The sequence below is a fragment of the Pelobates fuscus genome, chromosome 9 (genome assembly GCF_036172605.1).
Source record: "Pelobates fuscus isolate aPelFus1 chromosome 9, aPelFus1.pri, whole genome shotgun sequence".
NCBI classification, from domain to species: Eukaryota; Metazoa; Chordata; class Amphibia; order Anura; family Pelobatidae; genus Pelobates; species Pelobates fuscus.
In genome coordinates, this window is record NC_086325.1 from 151,521,370 (window position 1) to 151,541,612 (window position 20,243).

The 20,243-nt window shown below is 41.8% G+C and overlaps 1 protein-coding gene across 1 annotated transcript in view; it reads left to right on the forward strand.

Moving 5' to 3' along the window:
* LOC134573696 (uncharacterized) overlaps positions 1-10,695 on the forward strand; it is a 45,832-nt gene extending 35,137 nt beyond the window's left edge. Inside the window, exons 3-5 of the mRNA XM_063433479.1 lie at positions 6,485-6,550; positions 6,796-6,828; positions 10,544-10,695. Of these exons, the coding sequence (XP_063289549.1) occupies positions 6,485-6,550; positions 6,796-6,828; positions 10,544-10,695 (251 nt within the window). The remainder of the gene's footprint in view (positions 1-6,484; positions 6,551-6,795; positions 6,829-10,543) is intronic.
* The last annotated feature ends 9,548 nt before the right edge of the window (positions 10,696-20,243 follow it).

Here is a 20,243-nt window from a genome sequence, read left to right on the forward strand (position 1 = left end):
TATGGTATGTAGTATAACTTATGATACATAATCGACTCGTATCTAGACAACTCAACCTTACCTGAATGTCAGGATATATCGGGTGGGCATACAATTCTTGTCTTAAACTGGTTTGAAATGACATACTTACCGGGTGGGCGAATATTCGCCTCCGTGTCCTTTATAAAATCATGACTTTACGTCATGTAATTAGTAAAATCTGGTAATTTTATTAAAGGACACGGAGGCTCATATTATGCTAGTTCAAAGCTGTGCAATGACTGTCGATGATATGTGGTCTGTAGGGTGAAAATAGTAATCTTTAAAGGTGGACTCACAGGACCAATCCGCCGTCCGCAATAGGTCTTCTAACCTGCATCCCAAAGTGAACGCTTTGGACGCCATAGCTCCCCTAGTGGAGTGTGCGCCATATATGGACGTGTCTATATTAGCGGTGGTCATTATCCACTTCACCCATCGGGCTATTGTCACCGAGGATACTGGTTGGTGTGGCGTGTTGATGGCCAAAAACAGTTCGTGGTGTCTCGGGTTTCTAAATGCCTGTGTCCGTTTTTCATATTCCTTCAGGCAGGCTATTGGACATAAGTTTACGTTATGAGGGAATGCTGGGTATGATACTGATGAGATCGTTGTTTTGGTACGTCTGGAGATGTTGAATGTTACTCCCGTTGGGGTGAACGAGCGTGCATCAACGTCTAGTGCTCGAACATCCGAAACTCTTTTGCATGAAATCAGGCAGAAGAGCATGGCCAGTTTCGCTGATAGTTGCTTTAACGTGAGAATAGAGTTCTGTGGCCATCTTTCTAATAAGTTTAAGACTAGATTCACGTCCCACACTGATGTGTATCGGGATTGTGGGGGTCTGGCAAAACGAACCCCACGTAGGAATCTGCACACTAATAGGTGTTTGCCCGCTGGGGATCCTTCCCAGCCTTTGTGTCCAGCGGAGATCGCTGATCTGTAAACGTTGATCGTCCGATACGCCAGGCCTTGGTCGTTTAGGAGTGTGAGGAAACGTAACATATAATTCACAGGGGCGCATACGGGATCCACTTGTTGTTCCATACACCAACCACTCCAGGCGTTCCAGGCCCTACTGTAGGATCTCCGTGTTCCTGGAGCCCAGGCTCCCGCCAATAGTTCGAGAGTTGTCTGTGGAACATCTGGTATGATCCAGGGTCCCCTGAGAGGAGCCATGCTAGCAATTTGAGTTGACCCTGCATCACCAGTGGATGTGGATTCCCTTCGGGATCCGAAAGGAGGTGAGGATGCTCTGGTAGCAATCTGGGAACATCTATGGACATCTCCATGAGTGAAGGGAACCAAGACTGCGTTGTCCAGAATGGTGTTATGAGGACCATGGACGTCCGCGAGCGGTCGAGATGTACCAATGTTCGTGCCAGTAGGGCGAATGGAGGGAAAGCGTATAATCTTCTGACCGGCCAGGGCTGGAGGAATGCATCCGTAGCTACTGCTTCTGGGTCCGGCCTCCAACTGAAAAATTTCGGAAGTTGAGTATTCAATCTCGATGCAAACAGGTCCATGTACATCGGGCCCCATAATGTCTGAAGTTTTAAGAACGTTGCGCGGTTCAGGTGCCAATCGCTGGCATCCTGTAGGTACCTGGAATTCCAGTCTGCTACGGTGTTCGAGAGTCCCGGAATGTATTCTGCTTGAACTGATATGTTGCGTTCCAAGCAGAACTGCCAGAAGTCTGTGGCTAAGTCTGCCAGGATTTTGGATCTGGTGCCGCCGAGGCGGTTGATGTACTGGACTGCAGATATGTTGTCCATCCGTAAAATGATGGAGCAGTGTGTCTTGGGACCCAGGAGGCTCTTCAGTGCGAAGGAGCCTGCCATAAGTTCCAGGCTGTTGATGTGCAGTGCCTTTTCCGGTTGAGACCATCTTCCTCCTGTGGAGATAGGCCCACAACGCGCTCCCCAGCCCCGCGTGCTGGCATCGGACTCTATTATGCAATCTGGGGTGGTGCCGAAGATTGCCCTGCCATTCCATGCTTCCATGTGTTGGAGCCACCACCTGAGCTCCTCTTTGGCTGTGTGATCGAGTGGCACGGAGTCTGAGTAGGAGTGACCTGATTGTAGTTGCGCGGTTTTCAGTCTCTGTAGGGCTCTGTAATGAAGGGGGCCCGGGAAGATTGCCTGTATGGAGGCTGAGAGGAGTCCGATTATTCTGGCTAGTTGTCTCACGGTGAGCGTTGGACGGGCCAGCGTTCTGCGGATCTCTTTCTTGATCGTCTTGATCTTCGAAGGTGGCAGGCTTAGGGTCCCTTGGACTGCCTCTATAGTGAATCCCAAGAATTCCATGGACTGGGAGGGTATTAGGACCGATTTCTCCCAGTTGATTAGGAATCCCAGGTTGTGAAGGAGGGATAATGCCCAGGATAGGTGTTGTTGAAGTAGGAGGGCATCCTGTGCCATAATCAGCATATCGTCCAAATATATGATCATGCGCACCCCTCTGCTGCGTAGCAGTGCCACTACCGGTTTTAGCAGTTTTGTAAAGCACCATGGTGCTGATGAGAGGCCAAATGGTAGGCACCGGAACCTGTCTGTTGGTTCCATTGAAACTGGAGGAGGTGATGACACTCCTCTGCGATGGGGATGGTGAGGTAGGCATCTTGGAGGTCCAGTTTGACCATCCAATCCCCTAGCCTGAGAAGGTCTCGTAGACAATGGATCCCTTCCATTTTGAAGTGGTGATATCGTACGAATGTATTGAGAGGGCGTAGGTTGATTACCGGCCTCACGCCGCCGCCCTTTTTGGGAACCAAGAACAGGTTGCTCAGGAAGCCTGGGGAGTGAGGCGCGACCTGGTAGATCGCGCCCTTCTCCGTCAATGTTTCGATTTCCCTCGACACAAGTTTCTTGTCTTGGGGGGCAAACACCATCCGCCTTGGCATAGTGTATTGTATTGGGTTTTGCACAAATTCTATGTGGTACCCTAGTACTGTGTTGAGGATCCAGGCATCGGATGTGAGTCTTTGCCATGCCCCGAAAAACTGAGATAGTCTGCCTCCCACATGTGTTATACCAGAATGAGATAGGGGAAGAGAACTTACCATAAGGCCGTCGGCCGTATGTGGCACCTCTGTGTCCTCTGGACTGCCATGATCTGCCCCTGACAGGAAAGAAGGGTGTAGGATTCCTGGCTTCTGTCTGTGGGAACCTGGATGTAGTGGGGCCTCGGAAGCCCCGGTAGGAGCCCCGTGATGAGCGGCTGGACAGACGGCCCCGATGTCTGCCAGCCCCCCCCCAAAACCTTTGGTGAGAACACTCATTTGAGATTTGTTTGCGCCTTGTCCAGGGCTGTAAATGTGCTCACATAGGTACCCAACTCTTTCACAAAATTGTCTCCAAAAAGGAGGCCTTTTGCCTGTGTACCAGGCTCAGATATGGCCATGTTGACCAGTTTCGGGTCGATCTTCATGAGGATCGCCTTTCGCCTCTCTGTGCTTAGTGCAGCGTTGGAATTGCCGATGAGGCAAATAGAGCGCTGTGCCCATTCTCGAATAGCTAGGAGGTCCACAGGTGTGTCACCTGAGAGTGCCGCTTCGACCATGTCGAAGATTTTTGCGCTAGGGCCCAAGGAATCAAGCACCTTGTCCTGGCAGTGGCGCAGCGAATAATCCAAACCCTTTTTGGTCTTCCAGCCAGCTTTGCCCAGGAACTGGGCAATTTTTGGGTCCACTTCTGGTGTGGCACAGGCCATATCAGGGACCGTCGGGCGTGGACATTCCGCCCTTAGCTTGTTCCTGGTATTTTTATCCAGGGGTTTCCTAATCCTGGCCGCAATATACTGGGCCACATGGTCAGCCGGAAACCATTCGGTAGACCTAGGATGTTGTAGGTCGTCCGGGTTAAAGAGGGGCTCGCCCTGAGGGTCCAGGATGATGGAATCATCCTTAGCCGCCTTACCCGTGTTGGTAGGGTTTGCTGCCAGGCTGCGTTCCGGAGAGGAGTTCTCCGATTCAACAGAGTCTATTTCTTCAGACTCGTTCAATACCTCCTCCAGTTCCGAATCAGAGTCGGATGTCTCAGTTTGGGCCTTAGCCCATTTCCATTTCCTCACCGTTTTTGCCCGGTGGGAGGCTCGTTTACGTGGGGGCCCCATGTCCTCATTAGTGACAGGACGCAACCTGTCCGTCATATATGTTTTGGAGGTTCGTCTGCCCAAGTGGTGGGTCTTTTCAGTGGCCTTGCGACCGGTGAGGGAAGCAGGCTTGTCATCTTGGGCCTTGGGGTGGATGCCGCTAGGGTAGTGACTAGACGCCAAGATGGCGTTACTAATGGATTGTGTCAGGTTGTCTGACATTGCCCCCATAGCCGTGTATATGGCCTGTGTGACCGACTTGGTCATGGTCGCGTCCAGGAGCGTATGGAACTCTTCAGAGTTCAGCTGCTCCATAGAAACCGCGTCTTCCCTCTGTGGTGAGAGGGGGCGCGTGGCAGTAGTAGGAGTGCTAGTCTCCTGGGCTCTGGTGTTCAGCATGCTAGATATATTGGCTGAAGGGGGGTGAGCAACAGATTAAAATTCAGTGTATGTGTAACTATATGAGTGTACACTCAGACTGTATGTATACACAGAATATATACAATATTATTCACAGAGTTCTTATGCAAGAAAAACTGAGTAATGTGGCTGGCTGGGAGTGATGGGACAAGGCACAAGCAAAAAAGGCTGTCAGCTTACCGAGTGTTCCCTCCGGAATGGCCGCAAGGGAGCACTGGTAAGCTGCAAGCCCCAGCCAGCAGCCAATCCGCTCACTCCCGCCCGCCCTCAGAACATAGGAGGGCGTCGGGAAAAAGGCGGGAAATCCTGTCCGCCGTTGGAGTTAATGGCTGCCGCTCTGAGCGGCTGCCAATGCGCATGCGCGAGCGTCTCCCAGCCGCGAAAAGGTCGCGCCGGAGAAACGGTCGCGGTGAGCGCTCGGGGGGGGGGGGGGGGGGAGGATGGGGGTACGGAACGGGTAATAAACTACCCGGAGCGGTGAGGGAGGGGGTGGGTTTACCGCCTGAGGCGGCAAACCGCTGAGTAAATGAAAAAACCCCAAAGCGTGTTGGACACGCTGGCTTAAAGGGGTATACCTAAGGAAGAAAAAACTGTGGAAAATACATAAAACAAGTACACAAATGCAAGCAAATAAGCAATAAATTCCTCAGAGAGAAATAAAATTAGGTGATACTTAGCTGAGGCAGCAGCAAAGAAAGAGGGAGAGGAGAAGTCACATGGGAGGTTATGGACAAGAGGACTGTTCCTATTGGTTAAGGGTAGAATGTTATGTTAACCCTTTGAGAACCTGTTCTTATTGATTTTCTTTTTTCTATGAATATCTTATACCTTCACTTTGCTGCTGAGGTATAATAAAGAAAGAGATAAGCATAATATGAGCCTCCGCGTCCTTTAATAAAATTCTAATTTACTGAGATTGTGGATTTGGGGTTTTCATGAGCTGTAAGCCATACTCATCGCACTTATGACCAATCACAACTTGAAATATCTTGCTTTGAATGTAATGCGTCTATCTCATACATTAGTTACCCCTTTTACGTTGCATTACTGAAATAAATGAGCTTTTGCGCGATATTCTAATTTTATCGAGTATCACCTTTATATAGCCAATACATGCTTTGTGTAACGGAGTTTACCAAAATGTACAGGGTAATTTTGACAAGGTGAATTAAAAGTGAATTTCAAATTTAAGGCCAGATTAGTTGAACTGAAAGCGTTTTTGACCTTATGTTTGCAATTCACCTTGAATTCACCTTGAACATTCACTTTAGTGAATAACCCTGCTGGACTTGAGTGGGCTGGCATTTGGGATACCTTTGTATTATCCTCAGGTCTGGTTCGAGACAAGGAGGTACTTAATTCAGATTAGGAACCTTGAAGCCAAAACAAGAAAAATATGTCAGATGATCAACCTGCAGTGTGCAGTAACTATGACACACAGAGTGGAATTTGTCATTAGGTAGAGTAGACAACTACCTACACACATGTCCTGTAGGGGGAGCTTGTTTGCAGCGTGTAAATATGTATTTTTATTTTTTTGCTCAAATGTGCTGGTGGGGAAAGATCTCTTTCTTTGTACTAAATGTAACCACTCAAAGCCAAACCCACTAAACAGGAACCTGTAGGTGGAGCAGGTAGCACCTTAGAATTCCGTGCCTACAGGCACCTGACATTTGCCACATTTTCTCAACACCAATTCTCAAAAAATAATTGTCTGGTTATTAGTAATCTAAACTCCATCAGTACCCTAAAGTTTAAATCATCTGCTTCTGGGGCTTTATCTATCTCGATTTTATTTAACTTTTTTAGCGAACACCTTTGTTGTATATAATGAACGTTAGTATCTGACTGAATAGGACATCTGTATGGTTTTTTTTTTAAGTGTTTATTAAATTACCCGTAAACTTGTTTTCATTTTTTTTTTTTTATTTGTTCACATTTTTTTTCTTCTCAGATACAGTGAGCATTTCAACTGTCTCTCCAAATGTGCCTTTGCCTTTACATACAAACTCCTCCAAAGGTAAATTGTGGATAAATGTTTTTTTTTTGTATTCACAATGTCTATATATGTAATGCACATTGTTTTCAGTGTCTTCACGGTGTAACAGTTCAAAGTTCCAACTACATTTAGAGCTTAATAGATCTTTAATTAGGCATATTTCTATGATGCCTTACCTAGTATACATTTTAAATTGTACTTATTTTACTTTCTTTTTTGTTTCATTTTGTCGACTTTCACTAATTCCCTCTAACCTTTTCTTGCAGATGATGTATCCACATGTGCGGACGAGTATCTGTGTAAGTTTGTGTGTAAATTATGAATTAGACAAGGTGTTTGCAGCTAAAAACATTTTACATATAATATATTTGAGAGAAACACGTATTATGGTAAAATAATGCCATTTCGGTGGTTCTGTGGACATGGTAATAAACCATAAAACAAAAGGTCGAGTGATTTATAAATGCCTCCACAACCCCAAAATTTAGAAATCTCAGTGTTATGTAACTTTTATTTGTGTGGGTGTTACTGTCACAGGTTTATGGTGAATGGGCTCAGTATGCAGAGATTTGAACAAAACATATATTGTTGAAATAATGGATTGAATCGGAAAATCTTCGAAGTAAAAAAAATTTATGGGACCTGGACCTTTTAACAAATAAAGTTTAGAAAGTCTTCTAGACAGGGTAAGCAAATAAAAGTATAAAGTTTTAGGTTAGTAAACCACACATCAACTGAGCACAGATTCATGGGGTTCTAGGCTTTAATAGGGTAGAGGAATGAAAGCCCTCCCATTAGGAAGGCCCCTCTAATGAGAGTAGACATCCATGCCCTTAGTATAACTAGCTATGTCCGTTTGGCTGCCCAAACCAACTGTTCCATGCACTGCACTCTGGAATACCAGGATGGGTCTGACACCTTTAGAGGATCCTGGAGCAGGGGACACATACCACCTAGCATGCTCGCTGTGGCGGACTGCCTGGTACCCCGACTGAGTACCTCCGCCAAACACACTTCCTAGCTATCCCCTCGACATTATAAGCACTTTCAGCCCCTGGTCACCGCAGCTTGGCTGGGGTCTCCCCGTCTCTTCCCACACTGGACCAGGGTCCTGGATCCACTTCCCAGTGATCAAAGCTCTCCTACAGAGAGTATAGCTGTCTAATAGTAGTTATATCCAGTATAGCATTCCCCCCACCCATTAGCCAAGACTTAATGCTGGGAGTAGTTCTGTTCAATGCAGGCAAGCATTCTCAATTCATACACACAGTAAACTCCTCCCCTGTGCCTGAGAGATAATTGAGTCAGGAACTGTACAAACTCAATTATCTCCAGATACAGAAAAACACACAATTTCACAACATCCCAAAAGTACCCCCAAAATCCATGGAAATCCCTTAAGAGTCACATCCCCGGATAGCCCTGATCTGAGTGACCATCATATCCAAAAATCACTCCGATCAGTAGTGTAAAAACAATGATGGAGGTGTTAGGAGAGGTCAATAGGGGGTTAACATGCCCAGAGGTGATCCACAGTTCTTGGGTTTGTTAGATTCCCGAACAGAGGCATCGTTGCCACACCTGCCGGAGGGGAGGCGAGCAGAAGGACAGACAAGGCAGACCTCCCTTCTCCTGCATGTCACAACCCACGTGGAATGGCTCCAATGGAGGGCAGACAGGGAGAGTATGCGGCATGCCTTGCACTCATGGCATGCCGCTGAGAAGCTACGGGTATGGCTGGCGTGTCTGGGACGCCGAGAAACACGTGGCAGCCGGTGAGCGACTTGACAGTCGCACTTCTGGTCAGTAGTTACTATTTGTAGCAGCCCACATTAATTCTGTCTTCTGTTGGCTTAAGATTATTGCAGTTTCCAGTATTGTTTTTTGAGAATACATATATATATATATATATATATATATATATATATAAAATATATATAGAGAGAATATATTTAGAAAGCTTAACTGCAATATATTATATATCTTATTTATGCTCAATTTTTTACTTTTTCCAGTAGCGAATACAATCAGGTTTATTTTTTTATTTTTTTAATCTCTCAATAACAAAATAGTCGATAAGGTGCAAAGAAACAAGCTCCAACATATTATGCAGTGCTTTACAATCATAGAATTGGGATAAATGGCAATACAAATTATTGTATAGGTGATCCTCACTTTCCAACCTACCTGTTTTGTGATGGCTCACACTTACGACCAGCTGTCTAGCATGGGAATTTAAGAGATTCTCGACATTAGAGAGCTGGTCTATGTTCTGGGAATTGTCCCCAAACATAGATTAGCGTGATTCCCTGCCAGGTCTATGTTCGGGGAAATTTCCCCGAAAATAGATTAGAGGGATTCCCTGCTCTGGTGCGTATGTCTACGTTCGGGGAAATTTTCCCGAACATAGAAAAGGGCACCAGAGCAGGGAATCCTTCTAATCTATGTTCAGGAAAATTTCCCCGAACATAGAAAAACGTACCAGAGCAGAGAATCCATCTAATCTATGTCAGGGGAACATTCCCTGAACATAGATCTGAGGGACTCCCTGCTCTGCTGGGCTTGTCTTTCCCTGTCGCTGGCTTGTCTTTTCCCCAAACATAAACCTGCACTGGTACAAAAGTGCCTCACTTACTGACCAATTCGTTTTACGACCAGGTCGTAAGAACTGAACATGGTCGGTGTGTGAGATCTGTATTAACAAGAGGTGAAGAACACCCTGCTCAAACAAGCTTACAATTTTACATAACTCTTTTCTCCAGGGGATTTCCAAGAACTCTCAAACTGTATAGAGAAAGATAAGTAGACCAGAAAACTGTGTGCCCTATTGCCTCACCCAGCAAATAACCTTCTAGATTTAACACATTGATAAAGAAAGGGTTCCACTGCCTAAAGTAGTAGAACACTAAGAGCAAGTATTCTTAAAATCAATTATAATATTTAGTGGTTAAAAACACTCATTTAAAAAATAATAAAAAGATACACTGAAACAATAGCGCTTGTTCTTGTAATAATTGAGGGAAAGTTGATGCTTGTTATATACCTTTTAGCCCTTGTCCCAATTTATGCCAGCAAGTTCCCTCTGCACGAGAGATACAGCAACCCCAGACAATCGTTTCAGCCTCCTTTTGGGCCTTGTCAGTGAGGCCTTTTTTGCTTAAATGCATTAATTTGGCTCACCCCAAGTGAAAAGGATAATCCAGACGTGGACCCCGTGCTCACTGTGCCTAGAGGGGTATCAGCTACACCTCACTGACGAGGCCCAAAAGAAGGCCAAAATGATCGTCTGGTGTTGCTGTATCTCTCGTGTAGAAGGAACTTGCTGGCATTTCGGATCTGGACTGCCCGTACGAGTGGGACCAGTCTGATATGCTTCAGATATGTTCTCTCTGTAATGGCACAAGTGACCAAAAACTGTTTTGAGACCTGAGTAGCGATCTACCGAAGGGCAAACTATTGAGTCTCTCTAAGCTTTTGTCCATTCTCAGAGTTTTTATCCTTTCTTTTTTAAACCAATAGAAGAACTCACGTTGTGAACTGTTTTTTACTGTTTATTTTTATGAGTGTTTTGTAACAAGTAAAGATTATAAATGATTTTAGATATACCTGACACTTAGTGTTTCACTCTCAAATTTTAAGCAGGTCAGCTTCTGTTTATTATATGTTAAGGTTTGGGAAACGCACGCATGTTGTGTTGTGAGTTTAGCAGATTATTTATGCTGCAATAGTTGGTGCTTTTAACAGGGAAGGCAGGCAATGTGTGGCCTGGGACAATTACAAACAAATGACCTTTGTCTGCATATGATACGCCCAGATCTCTGTGTCCTGTTTGCACTGCTCAGAATATCAATGGTTCGCAAGATGTGACAACATACATTCCTTCAACCTTCTTAAGTATGTGCTTTCCCTATTTAATGCAGACACATTTTTTTCATGACTATTTGCACGTCTCAGCTTACCTTGCAGCCTCGTCAAACACCTCTACGTCATACACAATTAGATTTTGTTTTACAGTCTTGGCAAGGCACCAGCTCACGCACAAATCTACGCAGTGCCTGACTTGCACAGGACCTTCACAGTTTCTGCCTGGTTCCTTACTCCTGCTGTACCCTGCCAACATACATCCCAACCAGTTGCCTTTCATCAGCAGAAGAATGATGTTCTAATCTAAGGCTTATACCAACAAACCTGCTTTCCTCTGGTTTTTAAATATATTTGAATTAAAAGTGAATCCAGCTGTGGTTCTGGCTTGTGTGTCTAATGATCTGGCTGAGGGTTGTGAGTGTGGAGGAATATAAACTGGGAATGACTCTGGCAGACCTGTCTGTTTATAAAGCAGTGCACGGGCCTGCTTTCTGATGTCATAAATATATATAAAACATTGAAATGATTAACTACTCATTGCGTGTCTTTAGAAACCATTTTTACATTATTTTATGTATTTTCCAGGTATCATGAGGGCTATTTGGACAGTTCTATGTCTTTTGACATTGGTTTTTCTGCATGTACTGTGTACGTATGTTTTATGAATTCATTTAAATGTTATCCTTGAATGTACGCTATTATAGTACTACCCCTTAAATATCAAATACCTTATAATTGTATTCACTTAATACAGAATGCCATAAGTTTGCAGCTCAGCATGTTTAATTCGTTTTCTCTTTTTTGAAAATTCAATGAAATGCCTTTAACCCCTTAAGGACACATGACATGTGTGACATGTCATGATTCCCTTTTATTCCAGAAGTTTGGTCCTTAAGGGGTTAAGCATGTCTCCTGATACATGGATGACTCCAATAACAGATGAAGAGCAGAGACAAGAGAGGAAATCTTAGAAGTGGACAGAGCCCACATCAGGATTCCTAAAGGGTTACAGAGATATCAGGGGGCATGGACCCCATACAATGGTTAAAGTAGACAGAAAAGACTAGAGTGAAATGGTTGTTCCACTAAAGATGGAAAAATTGGACAACCATTCCACAAGTTGATATCTCTAAAAAGTAAAAATAATTATAGGGTATAACCTTTATTAAGCCGCTTACGGACAAAACAAAAATAAAGTGTATTAAAGGTGAAACACTCGTGGAAATATAGGTGAATTAAAAACTGGGTAGATGCACTGTGGATATTCTACACGGGTAATGGGGGTGACAACTGTATCCGAGATAAAGTTTAGAGTAAAGAGTACATTTTATAGTATAATCTATATTAAATCGGATATCGCACCGCCCCTATTCCTTAAGAGAGAGGTTCCCTCAATGTGCAGGATTTAGTAGATATCCCGGCTATAAACGTGAGTCCACAGCTCATTCCCACAGACTCTGGTATATTTGTAGTAGGAATAGACAATTTGAAATAAATACGTATTATCCATGTGTAATCATGTATTATTCCTCTAAATTGTTCCAAGTGATGGAGAGTCTAGAATGAGCTGAAGGAGAGTGTGTATCTATTATATCACTCTGTATTCAGATAGAGTGTTGATACATAGGAGATGTCTCCTTACATGGGTAAAGTACCTTAGGAGTAGATTTTGATATCTATAATCAATACTTAGAGACAACAGAGCAGCAAATGTCTCAATAGATTGATTAGAGCACAGGTAAATAGATGTACCAAAGAGACTGGTTTCGCAGGATACACATGAGGGTCAGTCCACAGATGTCCCAAAGTAAATGGGTAAGGACACAGACCCCATATAGAAGTAAATACCTGCCAATAAACCAGATTCCTCCCAGAGATAGAGGTCACCAAGGCAGATTTAAATCAAATGAGCTATGAGTATGACTTTAACCAGGTCTAGCTCCTATATACAGTTAAATACACTGCTGCTTCAAGGCAGCCTAACGCTGTAATTGGTAGACAGACTGTCTAACTGACCAGAAAGAATGTTTCAAAACAGTCTCTCTCTAATATATGACAAATAGACTGTCAAGCTGGCTAAAGGAACAGCTGAATATATCCCCTATTATTGCCAGAAACTGCTGCTGCTACTAAAAGGACAGTTACATAGTCTAGTGTCTAAACAGAGGTTGAGATGAGCTGCTGAGTCCCTATTTCCTAGTAATACCAGGAAGTGACTATATTATTACTACTGCTAGAGAGACAGTCTAAGGTACAAGGTACTAATTCCCCATGCTATTCAAAAGTAAGCCGTCTGTATCCCCCAGTAATAAAAACAAAATACGGCCTTGGTGACCTCTAACTCTGGGAGGAATCTGGTTTATTGGCAGGTATTTACTTCTATATGGGGTCTGTGTCCTTACCCATTTACTTTGGGACATCTGTGGACTGACCCTCATGTGTATCCTGCGAAACCAGTCTCTTTGGTACATCTATTTACCTGTGCTCTAATCAATCTATTGAGACATTTGCTGCTCTGTTGTCTCTAAGTATTGATTATAGATATCAAAATCTACTCCTAAGGTACTTTACCCATGTAAGGAGACATCTCCTATGTATCAACACTCTATCTGAATACAGAGTGATATAATAGATACACACTCTCCTTCAGCTCATTCTAGACTCTCCATTACTTGGAACAATTTAGAGGAATAATACATGATTACACATGGATAATACGTATTTATTTCAAATTGTCTATTCCTACTACAAATATACCAGAGTCTGTGGGAATGAGCTGTGGACTCACGTTTATAGCCGGGATATCTACTAAATCCTGCACATTGAGGGAACCTCTCTCTTAAGGAATAGGGGCGGTGCGATATCCGATTTAATATAGATTATACTATAAAATGTACTCTTTACTCTAAACTTTATCTCGGATACAGTTGTCACCCCCATTACCCGTGTAGAATATCCACAGTGCATCTACCCAGTTTTTAATTCACCTATATTTCCACAAGTGTTTCACCTTTAATACACTTTATTTTTGTTTTGTCCGTAAGCAGCTTAATAAAGGTTATACCCTATAATTATTTTTACTTTTTAGAGATATCAACTTGTGGAATGGTTGTCCAATTTTTCCATCTTTAGTGGAACAACCATTTCACTCTAGTCTTTTCTGTCTACAGATGAAGAGCAGATAAGCTCTAGTTTAGTACGTCGAGAAAAATTAGAACAGATATAGAGGGGGGAAAAAGTTATAAGCAAACCTGATTTAAAAATAATTAATTTGCAGTCCAAATTCTCTATGGCATAACTATAAGGCAAATCTATTAGGTCCTACCCCAGTAATAACCTGCAAAAAATGTTTTAATTTGCATAAATACAGTGCTTGGCAAAACTACCGACGCTGCTCGTCCATGCCCCGTTGGGACATCAACAGCACTCACATGGACCAATCAAAGGCTTCTTTTTCATAGAGATTGGACCAATTTACTGTCTCAGAGTGCATGCATGCGCTCTAGGCCAGCTAGGGAAGGGAGGGAATTTCTCAACTTTATTTTAAATGTAGTGCACTCTGGCTACAGATATTAAATATGCACAGAATTGACTATGGGCATCCCGGAGCAGAGTACTGGGCTGCCAATTTCACGTGGGCTGGGATGCAAGTTGCAAATATCTGTATGTGCAGTGGTTCAAGCAGAAAGACAGCACATACTGACTCCTACCACCATCACCACTTCAAATCACTGAAATGGTGGTGGTGGTTGCATTAACTCTTTAAGGCTATCATTCTTCCATTTGCAGTAAATCTTCTAAAGTGCATTTTGCCCAGACGAAGAAGATTTACTCATGATGCTTCGATAATGTTCTGTCAGTAGTGAGCTCATCCCATAAATTCTTGCACATCAAGGTTTGGTGTTTTGTTGTTTGTCTGCTTTTTAATATAGAAACCTGAAGCTGAATTACAACCCCCAGAAACTGCTGATGTGCAGCCTCTCTGGATAACACAATACTCTAATAGATTTATTGAGCAAGGGGCAGTGATTTTACAAATTAAAGCTGCGGTAACTTTTGCAAATTGTTTTAGTAATAAGGCGTTGTGCAATGAGACAGAGAGAGGGATTTGCATCATTTTTAGTTTTTTTTTTTAGCTGCAGGGTACTCAAGACAAGTTTATGGACTATTGTAGAATTCCAACACTTTCCAGTAGGAATTATAGTTATAGTAAATACACATATAAATCATTTCCACTCCTTACTATTTCTTCTCTTTCTGAAGGTATTGAAAAAAGGAAATAGACCTCATTCTGTCTAATGTGACTGGAAATTCACAGCAATCACAAGGAAGCAATGTTCAGGTATCTTACTGTCAGTATGTGTGTTTATTTCTCCTGTGTGTGTGTGTATGTACGTGTGTATATAACATATAATGTCTGTTATTTAAATTCATCTTCTCTTCTATTTTTGTAGAAAGATGAAAAGAACATTACATTTTCTGATGACGGAGGAGTAAAAAGTCAAACGGATACCAACAAAACAGTAGTGTATGAAAAGGTATATCCATGTTACGCTTTTACCCATCATATCTATCTATCCATCTATCATTTAACCCCTTGATGACCAAAGATTTGTATTCCGAGATTTCGGCCATTCATGACCAAAGCCTTTCTGGCACATTTTGTCGTCCTCCCCCCTCAACCCACCACTACTGTAGGGATTTGTGACATTGACAGACATTGACAGACATTTAACAAGTTATAGAGTCAAATAATAGACATGCCAATTCCAGCTTTCAAATTTCCAATTTACACTGGTGGATATACTGGGACCAAGTCACATTGGGAACACAATATCGGCGTTTTGCCCCCATCATGGCATGTAGGAGAGAGATTCGAATAGGTGTACCATTATAGTTAGTGTACACATAATATTAATATTAAAGAAAGGGTGGGAGAAAAAATGCTAAATGTTTATCTGGTAAGGTCAAGGGGAAAAATGGGCATGAACCCAATAATCTAAAGAAAAAAGATTGGACTAATACCCTGACCACTAAGTAGAAACGAAATAAAACGTAACCTTTAATGGGTATCTGTTAAGAATAAGAAATGTAGAAGTAAAAATTAAACAGAATCAATATACAACTGCCACATTGACATAAAGACATGAGAAAAACCGAAAAAACTAGATTTCATGTGAACAGTATTTACATGTGTGCACAAAAAACACAATATCTCCTCTGTCTTTGGCAGGGGAGTACTTAATAGCACCTGCGATTTTTTCGGTGAGATAAATCAAGGTTGAAACTCTGGAACTGGACTCCTCACTTGCAGCTTCCAAGCAACTCTCCAAGTGCTCCATCCCAGGGCCCAAACACACACTAATATAAAGTCCACCATCCATTTTAAAACAACACGTTTCCCTGAGGCTAATATTCTGCACTATACAAAGTAGGAACCTTGCAGAATTTGGGGAGATATTTAGACTCCATCCAACACAATTCCTTTCTTTCGGTCACAATACATACTGGTTTACTTATATTGGATTTTCTGTACATTGACACTTACTCCAAACAGCTTCTGGTGGATTGGAGCCCCTTATTTAACATCAGTTGGGCACTTTTATATCAGACGTATGGTGATTTATGTATTTATCTCAATCTTACAGGTCTCACTTCATGATGAAACAGAAATCAAAGAGCTCCACTAAATGTATGCGTTTAAAGAAAAACACACTCTGCACAATTCACCATAAGTCTTTGTCGAGTTTCTTTCAAGAACACAGACTTATGAATTCCTTCATCACCTATTGGAATGAATGTTTATTTTTAGTAGTATAGTCTTCAACAGAGGAAAAGAAAAACCCATACAACTCTTAAGCCACAAATTGCCTGGAGAACAAAAATGTGAAATATGAATATCCTTATCAAGGAGAAAATGATCTTACTATTGATCTCCACCTGTGAAGCAGTAAACCGACTGCCAGACTTTCAGGTTAAATCCTCTACTGTTGATGGGTCATCAGTCAGGCTATAATTCTAAATGACGATGAAGAGCTTTCGGCAGAAGTTTATATTTGTGTATACTCTCTTCCTAGCCTGACAATTTGTATGACTTCATCTCCCAAGTAGTTGCATATCCTATTGAGCACAGCTAGATCAATAATCAGAAAGTGGACTCAGCATTACATGTTTTAGAGCAGAGGTGGCCAAATTATAGACCTTCAGCGGTTGAAGAACTATACCTGCTATGTTTTGTATGCCTTAAGACTACGTTTTGGCTACTTCTAATTTAGACAATGCCAAAGAAAAGGATGTTTCTTGAAACACATTTAAAACAAGGAGTCGATTCATGGGTCCAGAGAGATCCCAACAATCACAATGTAGATGCTACAGAGATCAGTCTGTGGAGGTTCCACCAGTCAGCCATTTCTAGGGTTCTCATTTACCTGGAAAAGAGAACGTGGCAAGAAAGACGTCATTACTCAGAATGTGTCAGCTGAAAGCACATTTGGCAGAAAGTGCGCTATTCCTCCAACTGCGATTTGTAAGAGAATGTTTTTTTTATTGGTCAGATGGAACCAAGACAAATCTATGCTACAAAGATTTAAAGCACCTAGTGTGGTGTAAAAGTAACATCGCCCATACCTCAGGTCAAACCACCCCTAAATTGAATTTAGATGGTGGCAGCATCCTGATTTGTGAAGGCTTGAGGTCAGCATTGACTTTGCCACTTGTTTAACCCCTTAAGGACACATGACATGTGTGACATGTCATGATTCCCTTTTATTCCAGAAGTTTGGTCCTTAAGGGGTTAAGCTCAAGGAAAATTTGATAAAGCAAAATCTAGAGGAATACTGCCAAAGAACCTGTTTCTGAACCTCCCCAAAAAACTGGAGCTTTGGAGTTAATTCATCTTTCATTGGAACAATTCCCCTGATCAAAACGCTAAAGAAAAAATGAAGTGCCTGAAGAACAAAATGATAAATGTTCTAGAGTGGGAAAAAATGCCCAGGATGGGATAATATCAAATAGACAGACTGTGTGATATGTTGCAATAAAAGTATCTCTGAATTATGAGAAACATTTGATCAATTTAAGTTAAAACCTCACCCACCAGCAGTATGTCTAAGTGAATGTTATTACCGACTATCTCATAACTCTTATTTGGTACGTAATAATAATTATGCAACAATGTGTGTGGTTTACTTGCCAGTACAATGAGATTGTTACATCCAGCACATCGACACGTGTTGAAGGAACACAGAACCACATTTTGACCAACAAATAGGATTTGTGGATTAACAATTTATTATGCAGCTAAAGTAATCAAGTTTGGTATTTTGTAACATGCCAGCCAGCAACTAATTTAAATTAAGATAATTCAGCTATTATGTACTGTTTGCAGGTGGGATGTCCCAGGGTGTTGAAGTAGACCTCCCATAGCTCAGGTAGCTTATTTAGAGCGTTATGGCCGTTATAGTTCAACAACAGCTGGGGAGATGCACCATGTTGTTCTGTAATGCCTAATAAGTGTTTCGTAAGAGTTTTGTAATTTATTGTCCATTTTATGGGATTCCTGCTTTATATTTATACATAGATATAGTATACATTTCACCAGTATCTTACTTTTGCTATTATGAAGCTATTTTGGTTACAAAAGGCATTATCAAGTGTGAATTCTGTAACATTAAATTGTAATATTGAAAAAGATATATTTAACCTTTTCTGCCTTACTACGGTAGCACCAGCCAATAACACTTAAATAGTTAACTGTTTGTAATCACTCATGTGTATATGTTTGCTGAATATGAAAAGTGTTTTGTTTGTGAAATGACAACTGAATGTCAAATGTGCATGTCAAATGTGTATTCCTGAAACTATAGTTTAACAGTAGCCATTTAAGTAGCCAACCCCATTTAACTCCTCCCATCCTTTAAAAAAGATATTTATTCACCTTTTTTCAGTACCACACGAGTCTCATCTTGGCTGGCCCGCCTCCACTGCGCCTCCTTAGCTGAGATCACCAAATTAGACAATCTCAGACAATACAATGCTTTCCCAAAGGAAAACATTGGGAGGCTATTGCGCATGTGCGGCAAAATGCAACGCTGCGCCAATCAGCATCTCCTCATAGAGATGCATTGAATCAAATCTAGTGGTAATCTGAGTGACTGCTACTAGAGGTGTTACTAGGCAGTAATGTAAACACTACCTTTTCTCTTAAAAGGCAGTGTTTTCATTAGAAAGCCTACAGGGAAAGGCAGTAGACACCACTACTTTGGATATCTGACATACTACACTATATTAGTGGTTTTGTTCTGTTTGTAGTATATATATGAATTATACCCCATTGGACCAAGACTCCAGGCCTATATCCATAGGTGGCATTGCACTGCCCAGGCTCTACATCTGGAGCTAGTATATCGCTCCAAACACTGCAAGTGTATTTCTTATTTTCTATATTAGAAATATCTACCTACTACACTATATTCCCTTTTTTTGTCCTCATTTTCCATTCCATAGCACTTTAGATTTGAGGACCTCGTGAAGGTGCTGCTCCTTAATTTTAGCTTTTCTGCTATCTGATGCTGCTGCTCCTCTGTTTTTTAATGTTCCCACACTCCTTATGTGAATGCTGCTAATGTTATGAATTTTCTTGGTGCTACCTATGTTTAAAGCTTTGTGTAAATGGTATGTGCATATATTGTGGGTGCTGTTATAGATCTAAGGGTTACATGACATGTGACCGTTAAACTTTAATACAGTGACTGCATATCTTGAATGTAATGGCTGGCTGGCCCTCTAATACTTGTACTGGCTCCTAAAACCTGGATACATCTGACCAGCCCCAGTCCAATGCATTTCCTGTTTCCATAACCCATGGGTTTGTTTTTTTACTCCAAGTAGAATATGTTTAAACTAGAGTTTGCCTTATGCACCTCATAAACCATTGCCTTCATCTCAGACAGATAGATTAGGTCAGGGCCTGTGAAAGGAACCACACCTTAAAATGAGTACCCCTGTTGACTGACAGCCTGTCCTCGCAAGAAAGACCATGAGCAGAGTGCTGCAGAAGTGGTCTGTCAGTGGTCTTTGTGACCAGTTCCTCCCTGCGTATTAAGAAATCTGCCTTCAGATTTCAAAATGCAGGACAGGTCAACAAGTCCTATGTTTGCTGGGGAAGTACCCCAAAATGCATGACTGTTCAGACAAATTCTGGCCTCTTGGCATCTATGGCAATATACTGCACAAAAATGATTAATATTGATGATTTAATCATCACTTTTAGTGTTGAACACACATGCAGCTTGTAAATATCTAAAACAATTAAAGATTTGACAAAGTAAATCTACAGATTATGCTGTTTTCTATAAATGATAAAACATTGAACGTGCCCATACGTCTGGATGATTAGACCAGAGTTTGGGCGACGTTTACTTACAGTAATGACTCTTGTGAAACTGTTCATCATGCACTTCATAAACTGTATACAATAAAAAAAATAAAAAAAAGTGAACCACTATGTGGAGATCTGCGCATCTCACCTTTTGTATGTCTTATTTCTTTCTCACTGTTACTCGTTTATTTTGGAAGGAAATGACGTATCTCCCTAAGTGGAGACCAGCATATGAAACTGTATTTTGAAAAATGAAAATGTATTTTAATAAACAGAAATTCACAAAAGAAAAAAAAAAAGGGATACCGTGCACTTTTTGTGGATAAACAGTGAATATATAATAGATAAAAGTGATATACCATACTGGTTCTTCTTAAATATGACTACAAAGTAATAACTATCATAGCGCAATATGGTTTGTACGTGGATGGATCAGATGCTATCACATTCACATTTTCTTCAGCCTGAATT